Raw genomic sequence first — 21,241 nt, forward strand, 5'->3', positions numbered from 1 at the left:
AGGCAGACACACCGGCAGAGGGAGAAGCAGGCTCCATGCAAGGAGCCGGGCGTAGGACTCAATCCTGGGTCTCCAGGATTAGGCCCTGGGCTGAAAGCAGATGCTCAACTGCTGGGCCACCCAGGTGCCCCTTAAACCGAATTCTTACTGAATTTTATGAAAGTGCCATGGAATCACCCGTACCAGTCCCTTCCAGAGCGAAGAGCTAGTTATGAGTAGGAGATTTTAGAAAGATTTTAGGGGTACCTAGAAGTCTTAGATGGTAGATCATATGACTCTTGGTATCAGAGTCATGAGTTTGACCCCATGTAGGCCATAGAGCCTACTTAATTAAAAAAAGAAACATGTTGTGGTGCCTAGGTGGCTCAGTTGGTTAAATGTCTACCTTTGGCTTAGGTCATGATCCCAGGGTCCTGGAATCCAGTCCTGTATCGGGCTTTCTGCTCAGCAGGGAGTCTGCTTCTCCCTCTCCCTCTATGCCTCCCCACTGCTCTTTCTCTCTCTCTCTCAGATCTTTTTTTTTTTTTTAAACAAAAACATTTTTAAATGAAATTTTTTATCTACAGGGATGACAAATAACAATTTTGTGGCAGTAGAAAGAGAAAACCCTGGAACTGGAGGAGAGAATACCTCAGACCTGGGGGAAAGAGGGACATTAAAGATTTTTTTTATCTTTCAGAACTTCACTGGAACCTTCCTCATGAAGGCCATTGCCCTGATGCAGCATTGCCAAACTCCTGCAGGCATCTAAAATTTAACCAACTATTGAGTCTGGCGTCCTCTATCAGACGGCTCTGGCCATGATTTGACTATCTTACTTAACCTTACTGGGAAGTAATTGGAAAAAAATAGGAGTGGCCCCAGTTCCTGCACCATGCAAAACACTGAAGAAACCTTCAGGTGCCGTTGTCATCCCCATTCTATAGCTAGCCCTCATTCTTGGAGGTGGATGAATACCACCTGACTGATGGGGTAGACAAATATGACAAATCAGAGAACTGTCTTTGATCCCTGTAAGTACAGGGCTATATTATTTTATTTGAATGGAATGCAGAAACACAAGGCTATCAGCTTTTAGAAAATCATACTGGAGCTACTCTCAACCTATACACTATGATTGATTGAAGTACCTCAATGGTCCTTTTACACAATGCAACATTTTGGGGGCATTTTGTGTACCTTCCTGGCATAATTTTTGTGAATACCAGGCATAACTGTCCTGTCACCTGAAAACACGTTCATCTTAGGGATACTCATAAGGGGTCTCCAAGTGTTTAAGGATACATGACCAGTAGACCAGGTAGCCTTCAAATGACTGCAGAGCTTTCCCCAAAATGAGGAAAGATTACCAGAGAGATAACTGACTCATTACTGCACATATTAAAGGCAGCTTCTATACAATGCTGAGAAATTTGTTCCAACTTTTAGCTAAAGTGAGCAATGACTGGGCAGCCCGGGTGGCTCAGCAGTTTAGCACCACCTTCAGCCCAGGGCCTGATCCTGGAAACCCAGGATTGAGTCCCACATCGGGCTCCCTGCATGGAGCCTGCTTCTCCCTCTGCCTGTGTCTCTGCCTCTCTCTCTCTCTGTCTCTCTCTCTGTCTCTCATGAATAAATAAATAAAATCTTTTAAAAAATTAAAAAAATAAAGTGAGTAAGGACACCACCAAAGCACTGGAAGATAAAACCCACCAGCTGGATATGTTTCCTAGGACGGCCCAGAGGTACTCTACTGAATTGGTAAGGAACGGCTGGTGAAAGGGACACTGATACCCCTGAGCAGCTCTGTCGTGGCTGTCTTCTAGCAGACCTGGGTTGATGCTGCCACAGACCTGGACTCCATCTCTCACTGGACATGACAGGATTCCAGAATGTCAGGGTCCACAAGGCAGCATTGAGCCATCGGAGGCAAAGTGTCTGTAATTAATGTGACATTGCTCAAATTGGAATGTCCACCCAGTAACCTTTCAGCCACAGGGGAAGATGTCTACTAGAACATGTTGCTATGAGAGAGACAGATGAGTATCTGAGGGCAAGCACGATTTGTGCAAGCAAAAAAGCTCTCAAGAACAATGTTAGTGGCTGCAATGGGAAATTGTGACCCTCTCACCCCCGTGTCCAGACCTAGACCAGTTCTCAGACCCAGACTCACTGACTGAAGTGGAAGTAAGATCACCTCAAGCAAAGACTCTGAAGGCAATCGTACATGTATTCATAGAACCCATTCCCTCACTCCTTCCTCAAATGATACTGAGATCCTGAAGAAAGGGAAGTACTCCAATATTAGCAGCATTTCTCTGATACAGGGTCTGCTGAGCTGCCATTGATAACAGGGCAGATAATGTGATGGTGATCATCCATTAGCGTGGGGACAGACAGAGGCAAGGTAACAAACATTGCTGGCACACGTCCTCCTCGTGACTTATGCCATGCATGGTGTCCTCTTCCTGGCCCTTGGCTGAAGAATCAACAGATCTCCTTAGCAGCTGGCGGAATCCTCTCACCGGTTCCCTGACAGAGGGAGACGGAGTCACTACAGTAGCCAAGGCTACTCCTAACTGCCTTCTGTCAAAAGCCCCTCCCAACTGCCTTCTCCACCAACACAGGAGCAATACGCAACTAAGGTAGGAGCAGAAGTAATGTTTACCCAAAGGACTTAAGAATGGTGGGCCACATTTCTTCCCAATTGAGATCCCTTTGTGGCCCCCTGAAAAATCCTTCCTTAATATGGCAGTTGCTTGTTCTGTGACTTCCGGTCACCCTTCAGGGGAATCATCTGAGACGGGGAGCAAGGCTCATCGACACCCTCCAGTTATCTTACCTTTGTGGCTGCAAGAAATTCACCCCAGGCCATGTTTCTTTTGGGAAGCTCCAGCCCATGTTTGAGCATGGTGGCACTAAACCAGGGCCACACTGCTGCCCAAAGTAGGAGGCTGTAAAGGGTCGCTGTGGCTCAAGGGCTCCCCACTGGCATGGGTAAACGAGATTCACACCTACTCTGTTGTCTGAGGCTCTTATAATACGATCGTATCTTTCTCTCTCCTTTAGCATGAGAGGTATGGTGGATTAAAGGCTCGCTGAGTCTACTCTTAACTCCTCCCCCTTTATCCTTACAAACTTTCCTTCCATGAACCTCCTGAAGGTCTAATCCTGTCTTGACATCCACTTCTCCAAAGACAGTGGTGCTGATAGTGATCTGCCAAAAGAGCAAGATGAGCTTAGGGCCATGCTCAGTCAACACTCAGCTGTCAAGGAGGACTCTCTCCCAAGAAGAATGTGAAGAAAAGGTAATCCCTGGCACAAGGTGGTAGGTAGCCTAACGCTGAGGAATTTACCAGCGGTGACCCGGGAAAGGTCCTGACAGGGCAACACTCTCTCATGTGCAATGAATTAGGCATTTGAACCACATGCAAGCTGTAATGTCTCCAAGGATGGCAGATTTGGTGGGTTATGACCAAATTGTGTTGAGGCCCTGTCAAAGGTAACAAGAAAAAAGGGAACTGGGGGACTCTCCTAGGTTACTAAACAGTAAGGCCATATATAAGTGCCAGAAAGCTTCTTTAGTTGCTTACCAAAGGGCCCTTATCTCCTGGTATGGAAGAGTAATCATAGCTGAGGAGCAATCTCAGTATCAGAGGGCCCAAGAGCTGCAGGGACTTTTCCATAGTCCTCCAGAGCAAGTATATAATTATGCTAGGGAAACCAGGTGTTTTAAACAGGAGATTGTGACCTCTGGGTATATATCCCTGAAAATATGGGCTCCACAGGACCATATGAATTCTCAGAGCTTGTCTTCCCACAAGGAACCGTCCCCACTCCTCCTGGCTGCCCTCCCTCACATGGGGTCTGCTGTGCCATACCTAGCATAATCTGGCTGGATAAGTCCCAAGCCCCACTCTGAGAAGAATGGTATCACACCAAAGTAGATGCAAGAATCCGTGTGAGGCAAGGACAATGGTCCCAGGGAATGAGGCCCACGCACTTCTAGGGGAACTCTCAGAAGCAGGTAGAAAACAATAGCCTGTCCTGGGCAAAGTCAAAATGCTTCATTTACCATGCTTGCTGGCAGAACAAGGCTAAGAGAGATAGGCATGCTACCCTGCATATATGATGTGAGCCCAGAGGACCCATCGGAATGTACTTGGTAAAGACAGAACAGACCAGTGGTTACCAGAGGAAGAGGCAGAGGGGTGAGCAATATAGGAGTGGGGGGGGGGGGGGGGCGTCAAAAGGCACAAATTTCCAGTCGTGTCATCAATAAGCCCTGGGGAGGTAGTGTATAGCATGGTGACCATCGTTAATAATACTGCATTCTGTATTTGAAAGTTATTGAGAGAGTAGATCTTCAAAGTTCTCATGGCAAGAAAAAGCTTTCCTGTAACAATGTATGGTGACAGATGCTAACTAGACTTATGGCTGTGTCTATTGCCATATGTACACACGTTGAACAATTACACTCCCAACTTGAAACGGATATGATGCTACAGGTCAATATGCTACAGGTCAATTATACCTCAATGAAAGGAAAACAACCAAACTGCTGGTGCAAGGAGAAACATCACCTCTTAGGAGTTCAATTGTGTCTCTCCTCTACAGGCCAGTCTGATGATAAGACAGATTAGCACGGAACCCTGTTTTTTAGCACCTAAGGCAATAATGAGGTCTCTCCAAGTAACAGAGACCAGGTGGCCGCAGCCAGGGACCCACAATGACCCTAAAACTGGTCAAGATTGGAGAGGTAGCAAAGGGGATTCACCTATAGGGACTTTTGTGGTGGTCACAAGCACAAGATCTCGAGAGGCAAACAGAGCGCTTCGTAACATCTACAATGGAAGAAGGCAAAACTGGCAGAGGAGGAGGCTGAGAATGGTTGCAACGATAAAAAATCATGATGCTTGTGCAGTTCCTGGAGCAAAGATGATTTGCAGAGGCAGACACCTATGAACTGAACAGATAGATATGGCTGTGTCCCTAGGAGGAAGGACCTATCAATATAATGGGACACAAGGTAACCTATCAATTCTCCCAGTCCCACGACTACACGAGCCTGATGGCCATTACCCTGAGAGCCTGTACACTAGGAATAGAGAAATACTTTGGATTCTTAGACACTGTCTCTGCATTGACATTAATACTAAGAATTCCAAAGCATCATCATAGATCATGTTAGAGTGGGAGCTTATGGGCATCAGGCAGTAAGTGGAGTCCTAGCTGACACACAGCCCACAGTGGGTTCAGTGGTCTGCAGCCCAAGCCCGGGGTCACTTCCCCGAGTCTCCAGGTATATGACTGGGCTTGGTGTCTTTGGCAGTTAGAACAACATCCCCACAGGGTGCTTAGCATGTGGAGTAACAGCTCTCATCGTCACACTGCAGGTGGAAGACTCTTCGTTGTAGTTGTTATTTTTAAAGGGAGATTTCTTGAGGTATAACTGGTATAACTGTTCACTTTTGTGTAAATGTTTTGTCCGTACACGTATCAGATGGTCAGTTCTGCCTCGTACTTTACAGACAGCCTGTGCTCAGGCATTTCCTAAGGTATGAAATGTGAGTTCCTACAACTCCAACAGCCAGGGGCCTTAAGCTGTGATGTATCAGTCAGGGATGGACAGTTCCTCCTGTGATGGTTTTATAATCAAGACACAACAGGGGCACATGAGGGGCTCAGCCAGTTAAGTGTCTGCCTTCAGCTCAGGTCATGATTCCAGAATCCTGGGATGGAGTCCTGGGTCAGACTCCCTGCTCAGCAGGTGAGTCTGCTTCTTTCCCTCTCCCTCTGCCCCTCTCCCTCCTTGCTCGTGCATGTGCGCCTCCCCCTTTCTCTCTTTCACTCACTCTATTTCACTTCACTGTCTCTCTCAAATCAATAAATGAACTCTAAAAAAAAAAAAGTGATAAAGATACAATGCCAAACTCATTCTGCTGGAATACCTCAGGTTTAGTATAGCCCAAAAGGAATAATGAGAATAGTGAGAATAATGGCATATATTAAGTGCCTAACGTGTTCCAGGCCCTTCTTGGGTGCTTTCTTCTGATCACCACAAAATCCTGGCAAAGTGCATTGCATCTCCCAATGTAACATGGACCTTGAAACTCACGGCCTGAGGCTTTGTCCAAGAGCCCATACTTGGCAGGCGGTAGGTAGATCTGTTGGCACCCATGTGCCTTGACAGAAAAGTTCTTACCATCCTATCATATCTTCCAACTGTCACTTCAAGTGCCATTTGTTTAACAGGAGCAGTGAAATGAAGAAATAACAGAAATCTACTATATGGCCAATTGGGAAATGGTCCAAAAACTTGTTAAATCTGGTGCGTACCCATGCCAACAAGGTTTGCTTACCCAATCATTTGTAAAACGCGGGATTCCACATCTTAACAAACACACAGGTTGCTTTTTTTTTTTTTTTTTTTTTTTTTTTTTGCCGGGATATTTTATTTGAAGGTGACAAGCTCAGGATAAATACGGGAATGTATAATTATAAGAGTCTTTATTGATCATTTTTCCAGTGGTCAATGTTATTTTGTCCATTTTGTGCATATCACTGGTATTAACTAACTGAAATATTGATGCTTCGAAGGTTTATGTTTTGTGCTCCTCAGTACCTTTTTTTTAATTGGAAAAAGAGTCCAATGATTAACCCAGTCAGGAAAAGTAATGTACGAATCACTATTAAACCTAGTGCCCTGTTTACACTAACAGTTACTTTGCCTCTTAGAACATATTCTCTGTCCGGTGGAGGGCCACTATCTATACTACCACCTGCTCCTTTCTCTTCACATGTTGGGGGTTTCCAACCTCTCATACAGTGACAGTGTTTCTTGCTGTTACACACCCCTCTGAAATTGCATGTACTCACATCACAGTCAAAACCCATGTCTTGATAAAAAGTACAATTCTGATTCAAGCAGTATTTTCCTGGGCCACATGTTGCCCCATCCACAACTAGCCCCATTTCTGGGATCTCTGTCCCATGGTGTGCATCGTATCCAAAGCATTTTTCTTGATTAATACCTGTTACTATTATGTGACGAAATGTAACATGGTCACCTCCACCAGGAATTTCTTCAACATCACGACAGTGCAGCATTCCACAAAGAACATCATCTTCTTCACATCTAACAGGTTTTCCTCCTCCTCGTACCACCCTCACCCCACAGTTCCCAAATCGATCACCTAATACGTTCAGTTTTTCATAGCATGCTGGTGCAGCATCTTTTATTCCATAGCCAAAAAGGGATTGACACTGCATATCACGATCAGTACAGTTTCCTCTCACACAGACAGCTAACGTTGAACATGGGGTTCCATCCTGGGTGTAAACGTCATTAGGACAATTATGCGATGTCCCATCACAGTATTCTGGGAGATCACAAATACCGAGTATGTCCCTGCAAAGCAGTCCAGGTTGAGCATATTTGCAGTTAACGCAACAGGATCCTTCGCTGCAGTCACTCCCAAGGGAAAAGGCACAATTGGTCTCACAACATTTATTGTCATTGCAGTCTTTAAGGGAGCCACAGTCACATTCTTCCAACTGATTTCTAATCTTGTCACCACAACGAGGAGCTACATAAGGAAAATTGGTGTATGGTACATTTGGTATGCTCATACAAGGATCCCATCCACTAACTCGACGGTGCAGGCTGTCATAAGAACAATTACTCAACATATCCATTAAACCAGGCTGTTCAGTCATGACACAGTGGCTTCTTCTAAAACATTTACAACCAAATACATCATGGACAAGGTTTAAGCTGTGACCTAAGGTGTGTGCTGAAATACCCCCAGCCAAGAATATGTGATAATTTGCTACATACACAAACATTGCTCCCCAGTTGGGGTTGCATGTTCCACCATGGTGGGCAAAGTATATACTTCCTACAATCTTATGTCCTGTAAGAAGTAGGGAAGTATCATGTTCAATCTTATAGAAAAATCCATAATATTTCCACAAGCCAAAGTCTTCTACAGCAGAATATGCTGATTTTTTCTTTGTTATTTCTACATGATCCCGATCATTCCATATGCACAAAAGACGTATATAGACATTTATAAGAGATTGTTGGTAAATTGTGTGAAGTATGCTGTTTATCATTACCACACCCTCTATTGCCTGTGTTATATTAGGCCTCATCAAATATAAAGAGTGAGAAATTGTGTAGTGAATTTTTAAAAATTTCCTATGTGACTGCCACAAATACACTGGGCCTGCTCTAGGAGTTCCAGCAAGCATTGCCTCCTCATATGCTTGATCTGTATCTTGCTCTCCAATCTTACACTTTTGAGCCTCTGATGATCTTCCTTCTGTCACAAGCAGGGAAACCACGTGCTCAAATGTGGAAGAAGCCTCCAGCGGTTTTATTTCATACGTGAAGTCATCGACCTGCAGCATGCCACGCAGACCCCCATTGCAGGTGTCCAGCGTGCCCATGGACCCAGGGACCCCTTCCAGGTAGCTGTAGTAGTAGCAGTCTCGGGGGACAAAAGGGTAGTCCTCCTGCATGGCACCCTGATCGTTATCGGTGATCACAGGAAAATGTCTGGGCAGCAGGTTCTTCTTAACTTTCATGTGAACCACATGTCTTTGCCCCCTGAAGTGAATCTTATAGGAGAGGTGGCCTTGTCTCTCCATTCCACCCACCCTGTGGGACACCTTCCTGGGGATCACGACTTCAGAGGAAGTGAAGCGCCATCCTGGGAGGGCACGGGAGCAGCAGCCTGGGGACAGGAGTAGCCAGAGCAGAGGCAGCCAGAGATTACCTGTCAAGTGGGCCTGGGCCCAGGCAGGCCCCATAAGTGAAGGAGCCTGTGACCACAGAAGATGTAAACAGGCGGGAGGTAGGCAAGATGATCCCTGAAACAGCAACTTTTCTAGCGGTGGAGTCCTGAGGAGAGCAGAGAGGGACTGGGGACTAGGCCTCCCCAGAGGGGGTGGGTGGGGGTGGGGGTGGGGGGGAGGCAGAGAAGCTGTTACATAATAATGATGTGCTCAGTAGGGGAGGCTGTGCTCAGTGAGCTGGGTGTCTGAGCACAGGGGACCTAGAGAAGAGAAAAGATGGGAGGCACTGGGAATAGTAGTGTGTAGTGTGTCCCTGGGCCAAAAGGTCCCACGGTCTCTTGGAGAAGGCACACGGGAAGAATCAGTGCACTTGGTGGAAGTTCAGTGAGGGAAGGGCTTCTCTTTCTCAAACTAAATGGCATAAGCGATCGACACATAATTAACACGGAGGTTGGAGAGGACAGTGGGAGCTTCTTCAAATAATGTTGAGGAGAGAATTAGATTCCCTCACACTTTACAACACTTGAGTGCACTTGGCGATGATTGATGGAAAGAAATTGTAAATGGAGGTCATGAGCAGAAAAGTTAGCGTGTATAATAAAACAAGTCAGTCCCCAGACTTTTAGAGCCACTCGTACATTGTTTCAGCCCACAACAGCCATAGGCACAGGGAGAACTGTGGTATGGGTGTCCCACCCCTGTCTGGCAAGGCTGCGGAGGTAGGATCGCTACCGCGGTGTACCTGGAAGGCAGGCCTTCCACTCTAGTGGGTCCAGGAGGTGGGATGGGATCCCCAGAGAGAGGAGCATGGAGCCAAAGAGGATTACTCTCTTGCCCTAAGGTTCTGGACTTGCTTGGGATCTGTCACTCCTTTCTTCCCTATTTCTTCCTTTTGGAATGGCAGTGTACATCCTTTGCCTGTCCCGCTGTTGTACCTTGGAGGCATCTAACTTATTTTATTTTACTTTTTTTGTATATTTTTTTTATTGGAGTTTGATTTGCCAGCATATAACACCCAGTGCTCATTCCGTCAAGTGCCCCCCTCAGTGGCCGTCACCCAGTCACCCCATCCCCCTGCCCACCTCCCCCCTTCTGCTACCCCTTGTTCGTTTCCCAGAGTCAGGAGTCTCTCATGTTCTGTCACCCTCTCTGATTTTTCCCACTCATGGTCTCTCCTTTCCCCTATAATCCCTTTCACTATTTTTTATATTCCCCATATGAGTGAAACCATATAACGTTTGTCCTTCTCAATTGACTTACTTCACTCAGCATAATACCTCCAGTTCCATCCACGTCGAAGCAAATGGTGGGTATTTGTTGTTTCTAATGACTGAGTAATATTCCATTGTATACATGGACCACATCTTCTTTATCCATTCATCTTTCGAAGGACACCGAGGCTCCTTCCACAGTGTGGCTATTGCGGACATTGCTGCTATAAACTTTGGGGTGCAGGTGTCTCCGCTTTTCACTGAATCTGTATCTTTGGGGTAAATCCCTAGTAGTGCAATTGCTGGGTCGTAGGGTAGCTCTATTTTTAACTCTTTGAGGAACCTCCACACTGTTTTGCAGAGTGGCTGTACCAGTTCACATGCCCACCAACGGTGCAAGAGGGTTCCCCTTTCTCCACATCCCCTCCAACATTGGTTGTTTCCTGTCTTGTTCATTTTCACCATTCTCACTGGGGTGAGGTGGTATCTCATTGTGGTTTTGATTTGTATTTCCCTGATGGCAAGGGATGCGGAGCATTTTCTCATGTGCTTATTGGTCATGTGTATGTCTTCTTTGGTGAAATTTCCGTTCCTGTCTTTTGCCCATTTCATGATTGGATTGTTTGTTTCTTTGCCGTTGAGTGTAATAAGTTTTTTATAGACCTTGGATGCGAGCCCTTTATCTGATACGTCATTTGCAAATATCTTCTCTGGTTCCGTTGGTTGTCTTTTAGTTTTGTTGTGCAGAAGCCTTTTATCTTGATCAAGTCCCAGTGGTTCATTTTTGCTTTTGTTTCCCCTGCCTTCACAGATATATCTTGCAAGAAGTTGCAGTGGCCAAGTTCAGAAAGGGTGTTACAATTGAACCCAAAAGCATAAGTATCTAGGAATAAACCTAACTAAAGAGGTAAAGGATCTATACCCTAAAAACTACAGAACACTTCTGAAAGAAATTGAGGAAGACACAAAGAGATGGAACAGTATTCCATGCTCATGGAGTGGAAGAATTAATATTGTGAAGATGCCAATGCTACTCAGGGCAATTTGCATGTTCAGTGCAATCCCTATCAAAATACCATGGACTTTCTTCAGAGAGTTGGAACAAATCATCTTAAGATTTGTGTGGAATCAGAAAAGACCCCGAACATCCAGGGGAATATTGAGAAAGAAAACCAGAGCCGGGGGCATCACAGTGCCAGAGTTTAAGTTATACTACAAAGCTGTGATCATTAAGACACTGTGACACTGGCACAAAAACAGACACAAAATCAATGGAACAGAATAGAGAACCCAGAAATGGGCCCTCAACTCTATGGTCAACTAATATTTGACAAAGCAGGAAAGACTATCCACTGGAAAAAAGGACAGTCTCTTCAATAAATGGTACTGGGAGAATTGGACAGCCACGTGCAGAAGAATGAAACTAGACCATTCTCTTACACCAGACACAAAGATAAACTCAAAATGGATGAAGGATCTAAATGTGAGACAAGAATCCATCAAAATCCTAGAGGAGAACACAGGCAACACCCTTTTTGAATTAATTAATTAATTTATTTATTTATTTATTTATTTATTTATTTATTTATTTATCTATTTATCTATTTATTTATTTTTATTCAGAAAATATCCACAGATTATTGAAAGATCCAGAGTGAGGCTTGGTCGGAAGGTGCTCTGAATTAATCTGGGCCATCATGTGGCCAATGTCACATTTCACTCATCTTTTCTCCCCATTTGCTCCAGGCATGATCTCCTTCGGTCCAAGTAGCATACAATTCACTTCTAGAGTGATTAAAGCTCTGGAAGGGGATGGAGTCTAGAGGGGAATGCCAGCTTGGTCCGGTTCTGAGAGGAGCCCTCTTCGGGGCTGCAGACTGCTGGATTCTGAAGGCTTAAAGAGACTCGTGTGTGTGCTTGTGTGTGTGTGTGTGTGTGTGTGTGTGTGTGTGTGACTCATAAACTGTTTATGGTGTCTTTAGGATGCAGTGTGGACAGAGAACGGTCTCTCACAGACAGAGAATCTTTATCCCAGTGAGTTGGCTCATTTGTCGTTTTCATAGGCAACTGGAGTCTTCCTCTGGGAATACTCAGAACTCCTCAGTCCCCACCATGTACACAATACACTACAGATGGTGGTGTCACACACAGGATGGACACCAGGTGCAGTGCCGCATGCTGGGGATGCCTTTGTTGAAGTAGGACAGGAAGGTGTGCACAGGGTGTCAGGCTGTAGGCGACCACATGCCCTGTCTGTGTCGGATTCCCCAGCTCACGGGGGCCCATGGTCCCAGCGGCACCAGGGTCACCCTGTTGTCCACAACTATGGGACCGACCTTTAAAGTCACAATTAGTATTTTTAAAGATTTTACTCACTTACTTATTTATTCATTTGTTTATTTATTTATTTATTTATTTGAGACACAGAGAGAGCACAAGCGGGGAGCAGGAGGAGGGAGAAGCAGACTCCCCAGTGAGCAGGGAGACTGACAAGGGGCTCCATCCCAGAACCCCGAGATCACAACCCGAGCCGAAGGCAGACGCTTAACTGACTGAGCCACCCAGGCGCCCTCAAGTTGGTATGACATATCTTCTTTTCCACTTTGGAGCTAATCAAGAGAGGAAAAGAGAAAAGTTGCTATGCAATGTATTTTGTTGAATAATATACAGAATTCATAGTCTGGCACCGTGTCACCTTATATATGAAAGGATGTTGTAATGAGACATAGTGAATACTCCTAGGAAACTACTGGGATGATAATCTCTCCTAAAGGACTCAAAGGCTTCCCCCCCAGTCCTGTCAATTTTTATTTACAAAAATAAGCAGCATTTGAGTACTGATCTCTTTTTCTCCTCATACCAGAAAGGAAACAAAGAACATGAACAATCTACCTCCTAGCCAGAAAAAAAGTGTTTTATAACCTCAAAACAAATGTTTACTCACCAAGAGCCGTAAATGGCTCAAATTGGAGATTTTGGTGGGATTTTCATCAGTAACTAAACTACTGAAGCTGCAAACCATCTAGGGAGCCATCAATTGTCTATCTCCTACACTTCTGAAAACCTTTGTGTTGGAATCAATCTTTTGTTCTAATCTTTGAAGCATGACCACTGTAAAATGACCATATTCATTCGGCTGGCACCTGAAAAACATGGAGCATGAATTTGTAGAATGAACAAATGAGCAATTTTTCCTGTGTGCTTAAAGTCCGATATGGCTCCGTCACTGAAGTGCAGGGTGCAGAAAGCATAAATCCCTAGTGTGAGTCCACCCGCACTCCACAAATGAGGGCACTGAGGTCCAGAGAAGGACAGTGACTTGGCCAAGGTCACACGGCAAGCAGAACCCAGGTCTCTGACTCTCAGTTCAGAGAGGCCTGGGACTCTGAGATGGGCATCCTCCATGCTGGATCTCCAGCGCCCCCAGCCCCCACCGGGCAGAGAAGGAAGCATGTGAACCTCAGAGGGCAAGACAGATGCCAGACCTGGGGCAGTGGCAGACGTGCATGTTTTGGAAGTGCCCTGAGGGCTCTGACTGCCTCACACACACACAGCCTGGAATAGAGAGGAGCAGACTGGGCCTGAGGGAGCAGCCATGCCAGGAGTGGGAAGTGGCTCTTGCCCCACGGCCCAGGAGAAGGGACATGGAGATGGCCTGGCAGGGCTGCTGGGTGGGAGTCGGAGGAGCAGGTGGCTGCTGGCCTTTTGGCCACCACCGCTTGCTCAAATTCCCCTACCCAAGTGTGACTGGGAGCCACTGAGCCAGGGGTCACATGTCCCCCAACCCCTGTTTCTTTGCCTCATCCATCATAGCAGGCCTCACCTGCTGTGATTGGCTGTGTCCCCTGCCTTGTGCATCCCTGTTCTCAGACTGGGAGTTTTCCAAGTCAGATTAACCCTGTGTTCCCAGCGCCTAGCCCGGGTCCCAGCCCAGATAGGCAGATATCCAGTGACCGTTTGGGACAAGCCAGGGGGATGAGTGCTAATGGTGGAGTTTCAGGCCCACAGATATGGCTAGCCCTCATCAAGACAGTCCCCTTCAGCAGGACCACACACAGTTCTGGGCTTGCCTGATGCAGAGTGAGAGGCATGGCTACCCGCATGGGGATGGGGCCGAGGTGAGGGAAAGGGTGCCCGAGGGCTGTGACAGGGTCTTGGGGGAATGTGAAGACTGCAGTCGGGTGACTGGTGCTCCACTGGGTGGAGAGCAAATTGGCTCGGGCTTGGAGCTGGGGTTGCAGCAGGGAGCAGGATGGGTGGGTGAGATCCTTACAGAACTCAGTCCAGTGGAGGGGACAGAGGACAAATGAGAAAAGCAGCCAACAGAAGACGCCTTGTGTCAGGGAGGATCTCCTGAGGAGAGGACATTTCAGCAAGACTTGGGGTTGAGAAGAAGCTGCAGTGCAGGGTGGGGACAGCCCCCAGGTCGAGGGCACAGAGGCCGGCGTGCCGGGAACCCCCAGTGTAGTGGTAACGAAGTGAGTGGGAGAGTGGGCTGAATCCTGCAAGGGACAGGAAGGGCTTCTCAGAGGTGGCAGGGATACCCCGCGCACACACGCGCGCGCGCGGGCTTCAGGGATGCTTGGCAGAGCCTGGGCGCCCTATCTTGGTCACCGTCCTCTTGGGTCAACAATGCTGACACAGCCACATCCTCTTACCTGGGCAGGGTGGGGCAGGTTTGGGGAGCAGTGGGCCTGGACCGTTCTCCGGAGATGGTACCCCGTCACATCCACCTTCTTTGTGGCAGCTACCCTTACTGAGGCCCCCAGGCGGCAGGCGCTTTGTGAACTCACCTTTCTCCACTATCCTCACAGTGACCAGGTGGTGAGGAGTCAGGCCCAGGGGGCCCAGAGACATGCTAAGACTCATAGCCAGCAGCAGCAGAACTCACACACCTACACAGGATTTGGGAGCAATGTCTAGACTACCCCCTTCACCTCTGCCCAGAGCAAGGGCTCTCCGACCCCCTCCCTGGCTCTGGCAGGTGACTGAACCAGCCTCGAGAGCCCAGTGGCCCGGAGAGCTGCACCTGCCCAGACCCCGGTACTTGAGGATCCCCCTCTCCAGCCTGTGACACTGTGAGCCCCCCAGGTGGTACTCTGCAAGGCTGGGCTTCAGTGACTTGATATTATTGTACTGGAGTATAGTTGACATCCACGTGACATAGTTTCTGGTCCACAACAGTGAGTGGGCCAGTGTAAACATCACCACAGCTATGCCTCTCTGACAAGTGCAGCTACCATTGTCACCATACGTGGGCCACAGAGATTGGATGGATGGATGGATGGATGGATGGATGGATGGATGGATGGATGAATGGATGGGGTGGATCGGGTGGATAGGGTGGATCGGGTGGATGGGGTGGATGGGGTGGATGGGTGGATGGGGTGGATGGGTGGATGGGGTGGATGGGGTGGATGGGTGGATGGATTGATTTTTTTCACCGTCGTCTTTAGATCACGTTTCCCAAAACCCAGGGTTTCTTGAGAGGCTGAGTAAGCCCCAGAGCGGCCCCTCCCAGCCCTTGACCTTACTCCCATGGCAATGGATCACCCTGGACAGGGTCCTGGGTGTCATTCATTGTCTCCAATAGTTTGAAGGGGGTCTGAAGCTCTAAAACGTTGGCAAGTTCAGAGCTGGAGAAGAATTGGCTCCAGCAAACCCAGCCTTCCCATGCCCCCACAGAGAGCAACAGTTAAACTGCTACCCACAGACAAAAACAGCTCTGGCAGATGTCTAGAGTTCACTTAGAGCGTTTTAGCAACACGGTGGAACAAAATCACCCAGAACAGTCAATCATACCAGAAGAGAGGGAGCCCTTCATTTTGCCTGCATCATCCCATGCCCAGCCCAGCATTGTTGAGCACCGAGACAGAACTTCCCAGCTAGAAATTTTCCCTCTTACCAGGAAAGGAAGAGCAGAGTGAATGAACAGCTTCTTCAGCCTTGTGGGGGTGGGGGCACTGCACAAGGGTACCATGTCAGGCAATAAGTGGAGTCCTAGCTGACACACAGCCCACAGTGGGTTCAGTGGTCTGCAGCCCAAGCCTGGGGTCGCTTCCCCGAGTCTCCAGGTATATGACTGGGCTTGGTGTCTTTGGCAGTTAGAACAACATCCCCACAGGGTGCTTGGCATGTGGAGTAACAGCTCTCATCGTCACACTGCAGGTGGAAGACTCTTCGTTGTAGTTGTTATTTTTAAAGGGAGATTTCTTGAGGTATAACTGGTATAGATTATAATACGCCAAATGTATGCGGTCATGACGCCGCTACCCCAGTCAAGACACGGAACATACCCTTTGCCCCCAAGACCTTCCCTGTGCCCCTTTGCAGTCAGCCCCTTCCCTCCAGTCCCTGACGACCACCAATCTGTTCTCTGTCCCCACAGTTTTGCCTTTCCCCCGATGTCATAAGAAATAGAGCCACACAGTCCTGCAGTCAGTCTACTGGATCTGACTTTGTTCACTCAGCATGATTTTGAGATCCACCCCCATGTTGTTGCGTGAGTCAGTAACTGGTTGCTCTTTACTGCCAAGTAGCAGTCCATCATGTGGCTATACCACTCTTGGTTGATTCATTCGCCGCTGATGGACATTTGGGTTGTTTTCACTTGGGGGCTATTGTGAACAAAGCTGTTGTGAGCATCTGCCTGCAGTTCTTCGTACGGACCCATGTTCTCAGTGCTATTTAGAAGGAGGATCGCTGAGTGTGTAGTCCAGTGTGTGCTGACCTTGGTAGGAAACAGACAAACCGTTTTCCAATGACCTCTATAGTTTTGCATCCCACCCGCCCTCCCCCGGCAATAGAGGAGAACTATGGTTGCTTCATATCCTCCTTGGCCCTTGGTATTGTCAGTCTTAACATTTGTTTTTGCCACCCCAGCGGCTGTGTCCTGGCATCTCACTGTGGTTTAAAATGTTTCTTTATTAGAGATAGCTGACACACAGTGTTACATTACTTTCAGGTGTACAATACAGTTGATTCCACTTCTTCCAGTAAGTCCTGCTCTGCTCGCCACAAATGAAGCTACCATCTGTCACAATGCTGTTGCAACATCATTGACTATATTCCCTAGGCTGTGCCTTTTATTCCCGTGATTTATTCATTGGCGGACAGTAGATCCTGGTGCCAAGTGCCAATGCAGAAACACATGTTTGACAAGGACATAGTAAACAGGGGCTCAGACCTGTCGTGGATGAAGATCCAGGCCACTCTACCACATAAGCCACCTGGACGAGAAGGTAAGAGAGCTCTAGAAAAGACGGACAGATCACAATGGCTCAGAGTGGCACTCCTGTTGATTCTCTCTTGCTGTGTCCTTCCTCGACCCTTTGGTGCTATTCTCACCTGGACTCCATACTTTCAGAAAGAACTTGGATCTGAGGCCTGAGGCATTTCCATAGCACTAATGTACCACACGTCCCTTATGGGACCCTCTTCTTCTCTTGCACGATTTCTGAAGCGATCTCTTCCTGTTCCCTTTTGTGTAAATGTTTTGTCCATACACGTATCAGACGGTCAGTTCTGCCTCGTACTTTACAGACAGCCTGTGCTCAGGCATTTCCTAAGGTATGAAATGTGAGTTCCTACGACTCCAACAGCCAGGGGCCTTAAGCCGTGATGTATCAGTCAGGGATGGACAGTTCCTCCTGTGATGGTTTTATAATCAAGACACAACGGGGGCACATGGGGGGCTCAGTCAGTTAAGTGTCTGCCTTCAGCTCAGGTCATGATTCCAGAATCCTGGGATGGAGTCCTGGGTCAGACTCCCTGCTCAGCAGGTGAGTCTGCTTCTTTCCCTCTCCCTCTGCCCCTCTCCCTCCTTGCTCGTGCATGTGCGCCCCCCCCTTTCTCTCTTTCACTCACTCTATTTCACTTCACTGTCTCTCTCAAATCAATAAATGAACTCTAAAAAAAAAGTGATAAAGATACAATGCCAAGCTCATTCTGCTGGAATACCTCAGGTTTAGCATAGCCCAAAAGGAATAATGAGAATAGCGGGAATAATGGCATATATTAAGTGCCTAACGTGTTCCAGGCCTTTCTTGGGTGCTTTCCTCTGATCACCACAAAATCCTGGCAAAGTGCATTGCATCTCCCAATGTAACATGGACCTTGAAACTCACGGCCTGAGGCTTTGTCCAGGAGCCCGTACTTGGCAGGCGGTAGGTAGATCTGTTGGCACCCATGTGCCTTGACGGAAAAGTTCTTACCATCCTACCATATCTTCCAACTGTCACTTTAAGTGCCATTTGTTTAACAGGAGCAGTAAAATGAACAAATAACAGAAATCTAGTATATGGCCAATTGGGAGATGGTCCAAAAACTTGTTAAATCTGATGCATACCCATGCAAACAAGGTCTGCTACCCAATCATTTGTGAAACGCTGGATTCCACATCCTAACAAGAGTACTACTGGTCTCTTGCTAATGAATCTAAGAGTCCTCTACTATCCCCGGTAGGAATAGTAACAATATGGCTAGAAAGGAAATGTTACATATATTAAAAGAGACGACCTCATGTTAAATGGCCAACTCGTTTTATTTTAAGATGACAACCTCAGAGTGTCTAAAGGACTATGTAATTATCAGAGTGATTCTTGATCATTTCTCCTGGTCCTACCAATATGATTTTCGTCATCTGGCACATCCAGTTAGTATTCACTTGCGTCTAGGTCATTTTTGTTCTTCATCCTCCTCTTTTATATCTTCTAAGTGATGAGAGGCACCAGTGATGCCTGAAATCAGAAAAAGACTTAAACGAATAATCAGTAGAAGTAATGTTTGGTGTATACTAAAAATTATTCTGGTTCGAAAACCATATTCTCTGTCAGGTGGAGGGCCACTATCTATACTACCACCTGCTCCTTTCTCTTCACATGTTGGGGGTTTCCAACCTCTCATACAGTGACAGTGTTTCTTGCTGTTACACACTCCTCTGAAATTGCATGTACTGACATCACAGTCAAAACCCAAGTCTTGATAAAAAGTACAATTCTGATTCAAGCAGTATTTTCCTGGGCCACATGTTGCCCCATCCACAACTAGCCCCATTTCTGGGATCTCTGTCCCATGGTGTGCATCGTATCCAAAGCATTTTTCTTGATTAATACCTGTTACTACTATGTGACGAAATGTAACATGGTCACCTCCACCAGGAATTTCTTCAACATCACGACAGTGCAGCATTCCACAAAGAACATCATCTTCTTCACATCTAACAGGTTTTCCTCCTCCTCGTACCACCCTCACCCCACAGTTCCCAAATCGATCACCTAATACGTTCAGTTTTTCATAGCATGCTGGTGCAGCATCTTTTATTCCATAGCCAAAAAGGGATTGACACTGCATATCACGATCAGTACAGTTTCCTCTCACACAGACAGCTAACGTTGAACATGGGGTTCCATCCTGGGTGTAAACGTCATTAGGACAATTATGCGATGTCCCATCACAGTATTCTGGGAGATCACAAATACCGAGTATGTCCCTGCAAAGCAGTCCAGGTTGAGCATATTTGCAGTTAACGCAACAGGATCCTTCGCTGCAGTCACTCCCAAGGGAAAAGGCACAATTGGTCTCACAACATTTATTGTCATTGCAGTCTTTAAGGGAGCCACAGTCACATTCTTCCAACTGATTTCTAATCTTGTCACCACAACGAGGAGCTACATAAGGAAAATTGGTGTATGGTACATTTGGTATGCTCATACAAGGATCCCATCCACTAACTCGACGGTGCAGGCTGTCATAAGAACAATTACTCAACATATCCATTAAACCAGGCTGTTCAGTCATGACACAGTGGCTTCTTCTAAAACATTTACAACCAAATACATCATGGACAAGGTTTAAGCTGTGACCTAAGGTGTGTGCTGAAATACCCCCAGCCAAGAATATGTGATAATTTGCTACATACACAAACATTGCTCCCCAGTTGGGGTTGCATGTTCCACCATGGTGGGCAAAGTATATACTTCCTACAATCTTATGTCCTGTAAGAAGTAGGGAAGTATCATGTTCAATCTTAGAGAAAAATCCATAATATTTCCACAAGCCAAAGTCTTCTACAGCAGAATATGCTGATTTTTTCTTTGTTATTTCTACATGATCCCGATCATTCCATATGCACAAAAGACGTACATAGACATTTATAAGAGATTGTTGGTAAATTGTGTGAAGTATGCTGTTTATCATTACCACACCCTCTATTGCCTGTGTTATATTAGGCCTCATCAAATATAAAGAGTGAGAAATTGTGTAGTGAATTTTTAAAAATTTCCTATGTGACTGCCACAAATACACTGGGCCTGCTCTAGGAGTTCCAGCAAGCATTGCCTCCTCATATGCTTGATCTGTATCTTGCTCTCCAATCTTACACTTTTGAGCCTCTGATGATCTTCCTTCTGTCACAAGCAGGGAAACCACGTGCTCAAATGTGGAAGAAGCCTCCAGCGGTTTTATTTCATACGTGAAGTCATCGACCTGCAGCATGCCACGCAGACCCCCATTGCAGGTGTCCAGCGTGCCCATGGACCCAGGGACCCCTTCCAGGTAGCTGTAGTAGTAGCAGTCTCGGGGGACAAAAGGGTAGTCCTCCTGCATGGCACCCTGATCGTTATCGGTGATCACAGGAAAATGTCTGGGCAGCAGGTTCTTCTTAACTTTCATGTGAACCACATGTCTTTGCCCCCTGAAGTGAATCTTATAGGAGAGGTGGCCTTGTCTCTCCATTCCACCCACCCTGTGGGACACCTTCCTGGGGATCACGACTTCAGAGGAAGTGAAGCGCCATCCTGGGAGGGCACGGGAGCAGCAGCCTGGGGACAGGAGTAGCCAGAGCAGAGGCAGCCAGAGATTACCTGTCAAGTGGGCCTGGGCCCAGGCAGGCCCCATAAGTGAAGGAGCCTGTGACCACAGAAGATGTAAACAGGCGGGAGGTAGGCAAGATGATCCCTGAAACAGCAACTTTTCTAGCGGTGGAGTCCTGAGGAGAGCAGAGAGGGACTGGGGACTAGGCCTCCCCAGAGGGGGTGGGTGGGGGTGGGGGTGGGGGGGAGGCAGAGAAGCTGTTACATAATAATGATGTGCTCAGTAGGGGAGGCTGTGCTCAGTGAGCTGGGTGTCTGAGCACAGGGGACCTAGAGAAGAGAAAAGATGGGAGGCACTGGGAATAGTAGTGTGTAGTGTGTCCCTGGGCCAAAAGGTCCCACGGTCTCTTGGAGAAGGCACACGGGAAGAATCAGTGC

The 21,241-nt window shown here is 47.0% G+C and overlaps 2 protein-coding genes and 1 long non-coding RNA gene across 5 annotated transcripts; all 3 read right to left on the reverse strand.

Annotated features, from left to right (window-relative positions):
* Positions 1–1,952: 1,952 nt before the first annotated feature.
* On the reverse strand, positions 1,953–15,272 carry LOC111097092. Of its 3 annotated transcripts, none has more exons than XR_005363483.1 (3): positions 14,651–15,272; positions 3,123–3,196; positions 1,953–2,511 (listed from the first exon to the last, which is right to left on the reverse strand). It is a non-coding gene; the product is annotated as an uncharacterized LOC111097092 (long non-coding RNA). The 3 variants fall into 3 exon arrangements; XR_005363485.1 differs by lacking the exons at positions 1,953–2,511; positions 3,123–3,196 and adding exons at positions 12,441–12,601; positions 12,937–13,135 and having other exon boundaries at positions 14,786–15,208; XR_005363484.1 differs by lacking the exons at positions 1,953–2,511; positions 3,123–3,196 and adding exons at positions 12,441–12,601; positions 12,937–13,135 and having other exon boundaries at positions 14,651–15,180.
* Positions 6,473–8,941, reverse strand: LOC119876498 (disintegrin and metalloproteinase domain-containing protein 21-like). Its single transcript, XM_038545090.1, has one exon. The coding sequence runs from the start codon at positions 8,794–8,796 to the stop codon at positions 6,598–6,600; it is 2,199 nt and encodes a 732-aa protein (XP_038401018.1). The 5' UTR covers positions 8,797–8,941; the 3' UTR covers positions 6,473–6,597.
* Positions 15,273–17,926: 2,654 nt separating the features above from the next.
* Positions 17,927–21,030, reverse strand: LOC119876499 (disintegrin and metalloproteinase domain-containing protein 21-like). Its single transcript, XM_038545092.1, has 2 exons — positions 19,106–21,030; positions 17,927–18,730 (listed from the first exon to the last, which is right to left on the reverse strand). The coding sequence occupies exons 1-2, from the start codon at positions 20,886–20,888 to the stop codon at positions 18,669–18,671; spliced, it is 1,845 nt and encodes a 614-aa protein (XP_038401020.1). The 5' UTR covers positions 20,889–21,030; the 3' UTR covers positions 17,927–18,668.
* Between the last annotated feature and the right edge of the window lie 211 nt (positions 21,031–21,241).

The sequence above is a fragment of the Canis lupus genome, chromosome 8 (assembly GCF_011100685.1).
Source record: "Canis lupus familiaris isolate Mischka breed German Shepherd chromosome 8, alternate assembly UU_Cfam_GSD_1.0, whole genome shotgun sequence".
Taxonomy (NCBI): Eukaryota; Metazoa; Chordata; class Mammalia; order Carnivora; family Canidae; genus Canis; species Canis lupus.

Excerpts from the sequence above, each read along its gene's own strand:
- LOC119876498 (XM_038545090.1), bottom strand. The coding sequence starts at position 8,796 with ATGGGGCCTGCCTGGGCCCAGGCCCACTTGACAGGTAATCTCTGGCTG.
- LOC119876499 (XM_038545092.1), bottom strand. The coding sequence starts at position 20,888 with ATGGGGCCTGCCTGGGCCCAGGCCCACTTGACAGGTAATCTCTGGCTG. Across the intron at positions 18,731-19,105 it reads TCGTCACATAGTAGTAACAG|GCATCACTGGTGCCTCTCAT; the intron begins GTATTAATCAAG and ends TTCTGATTTCAG.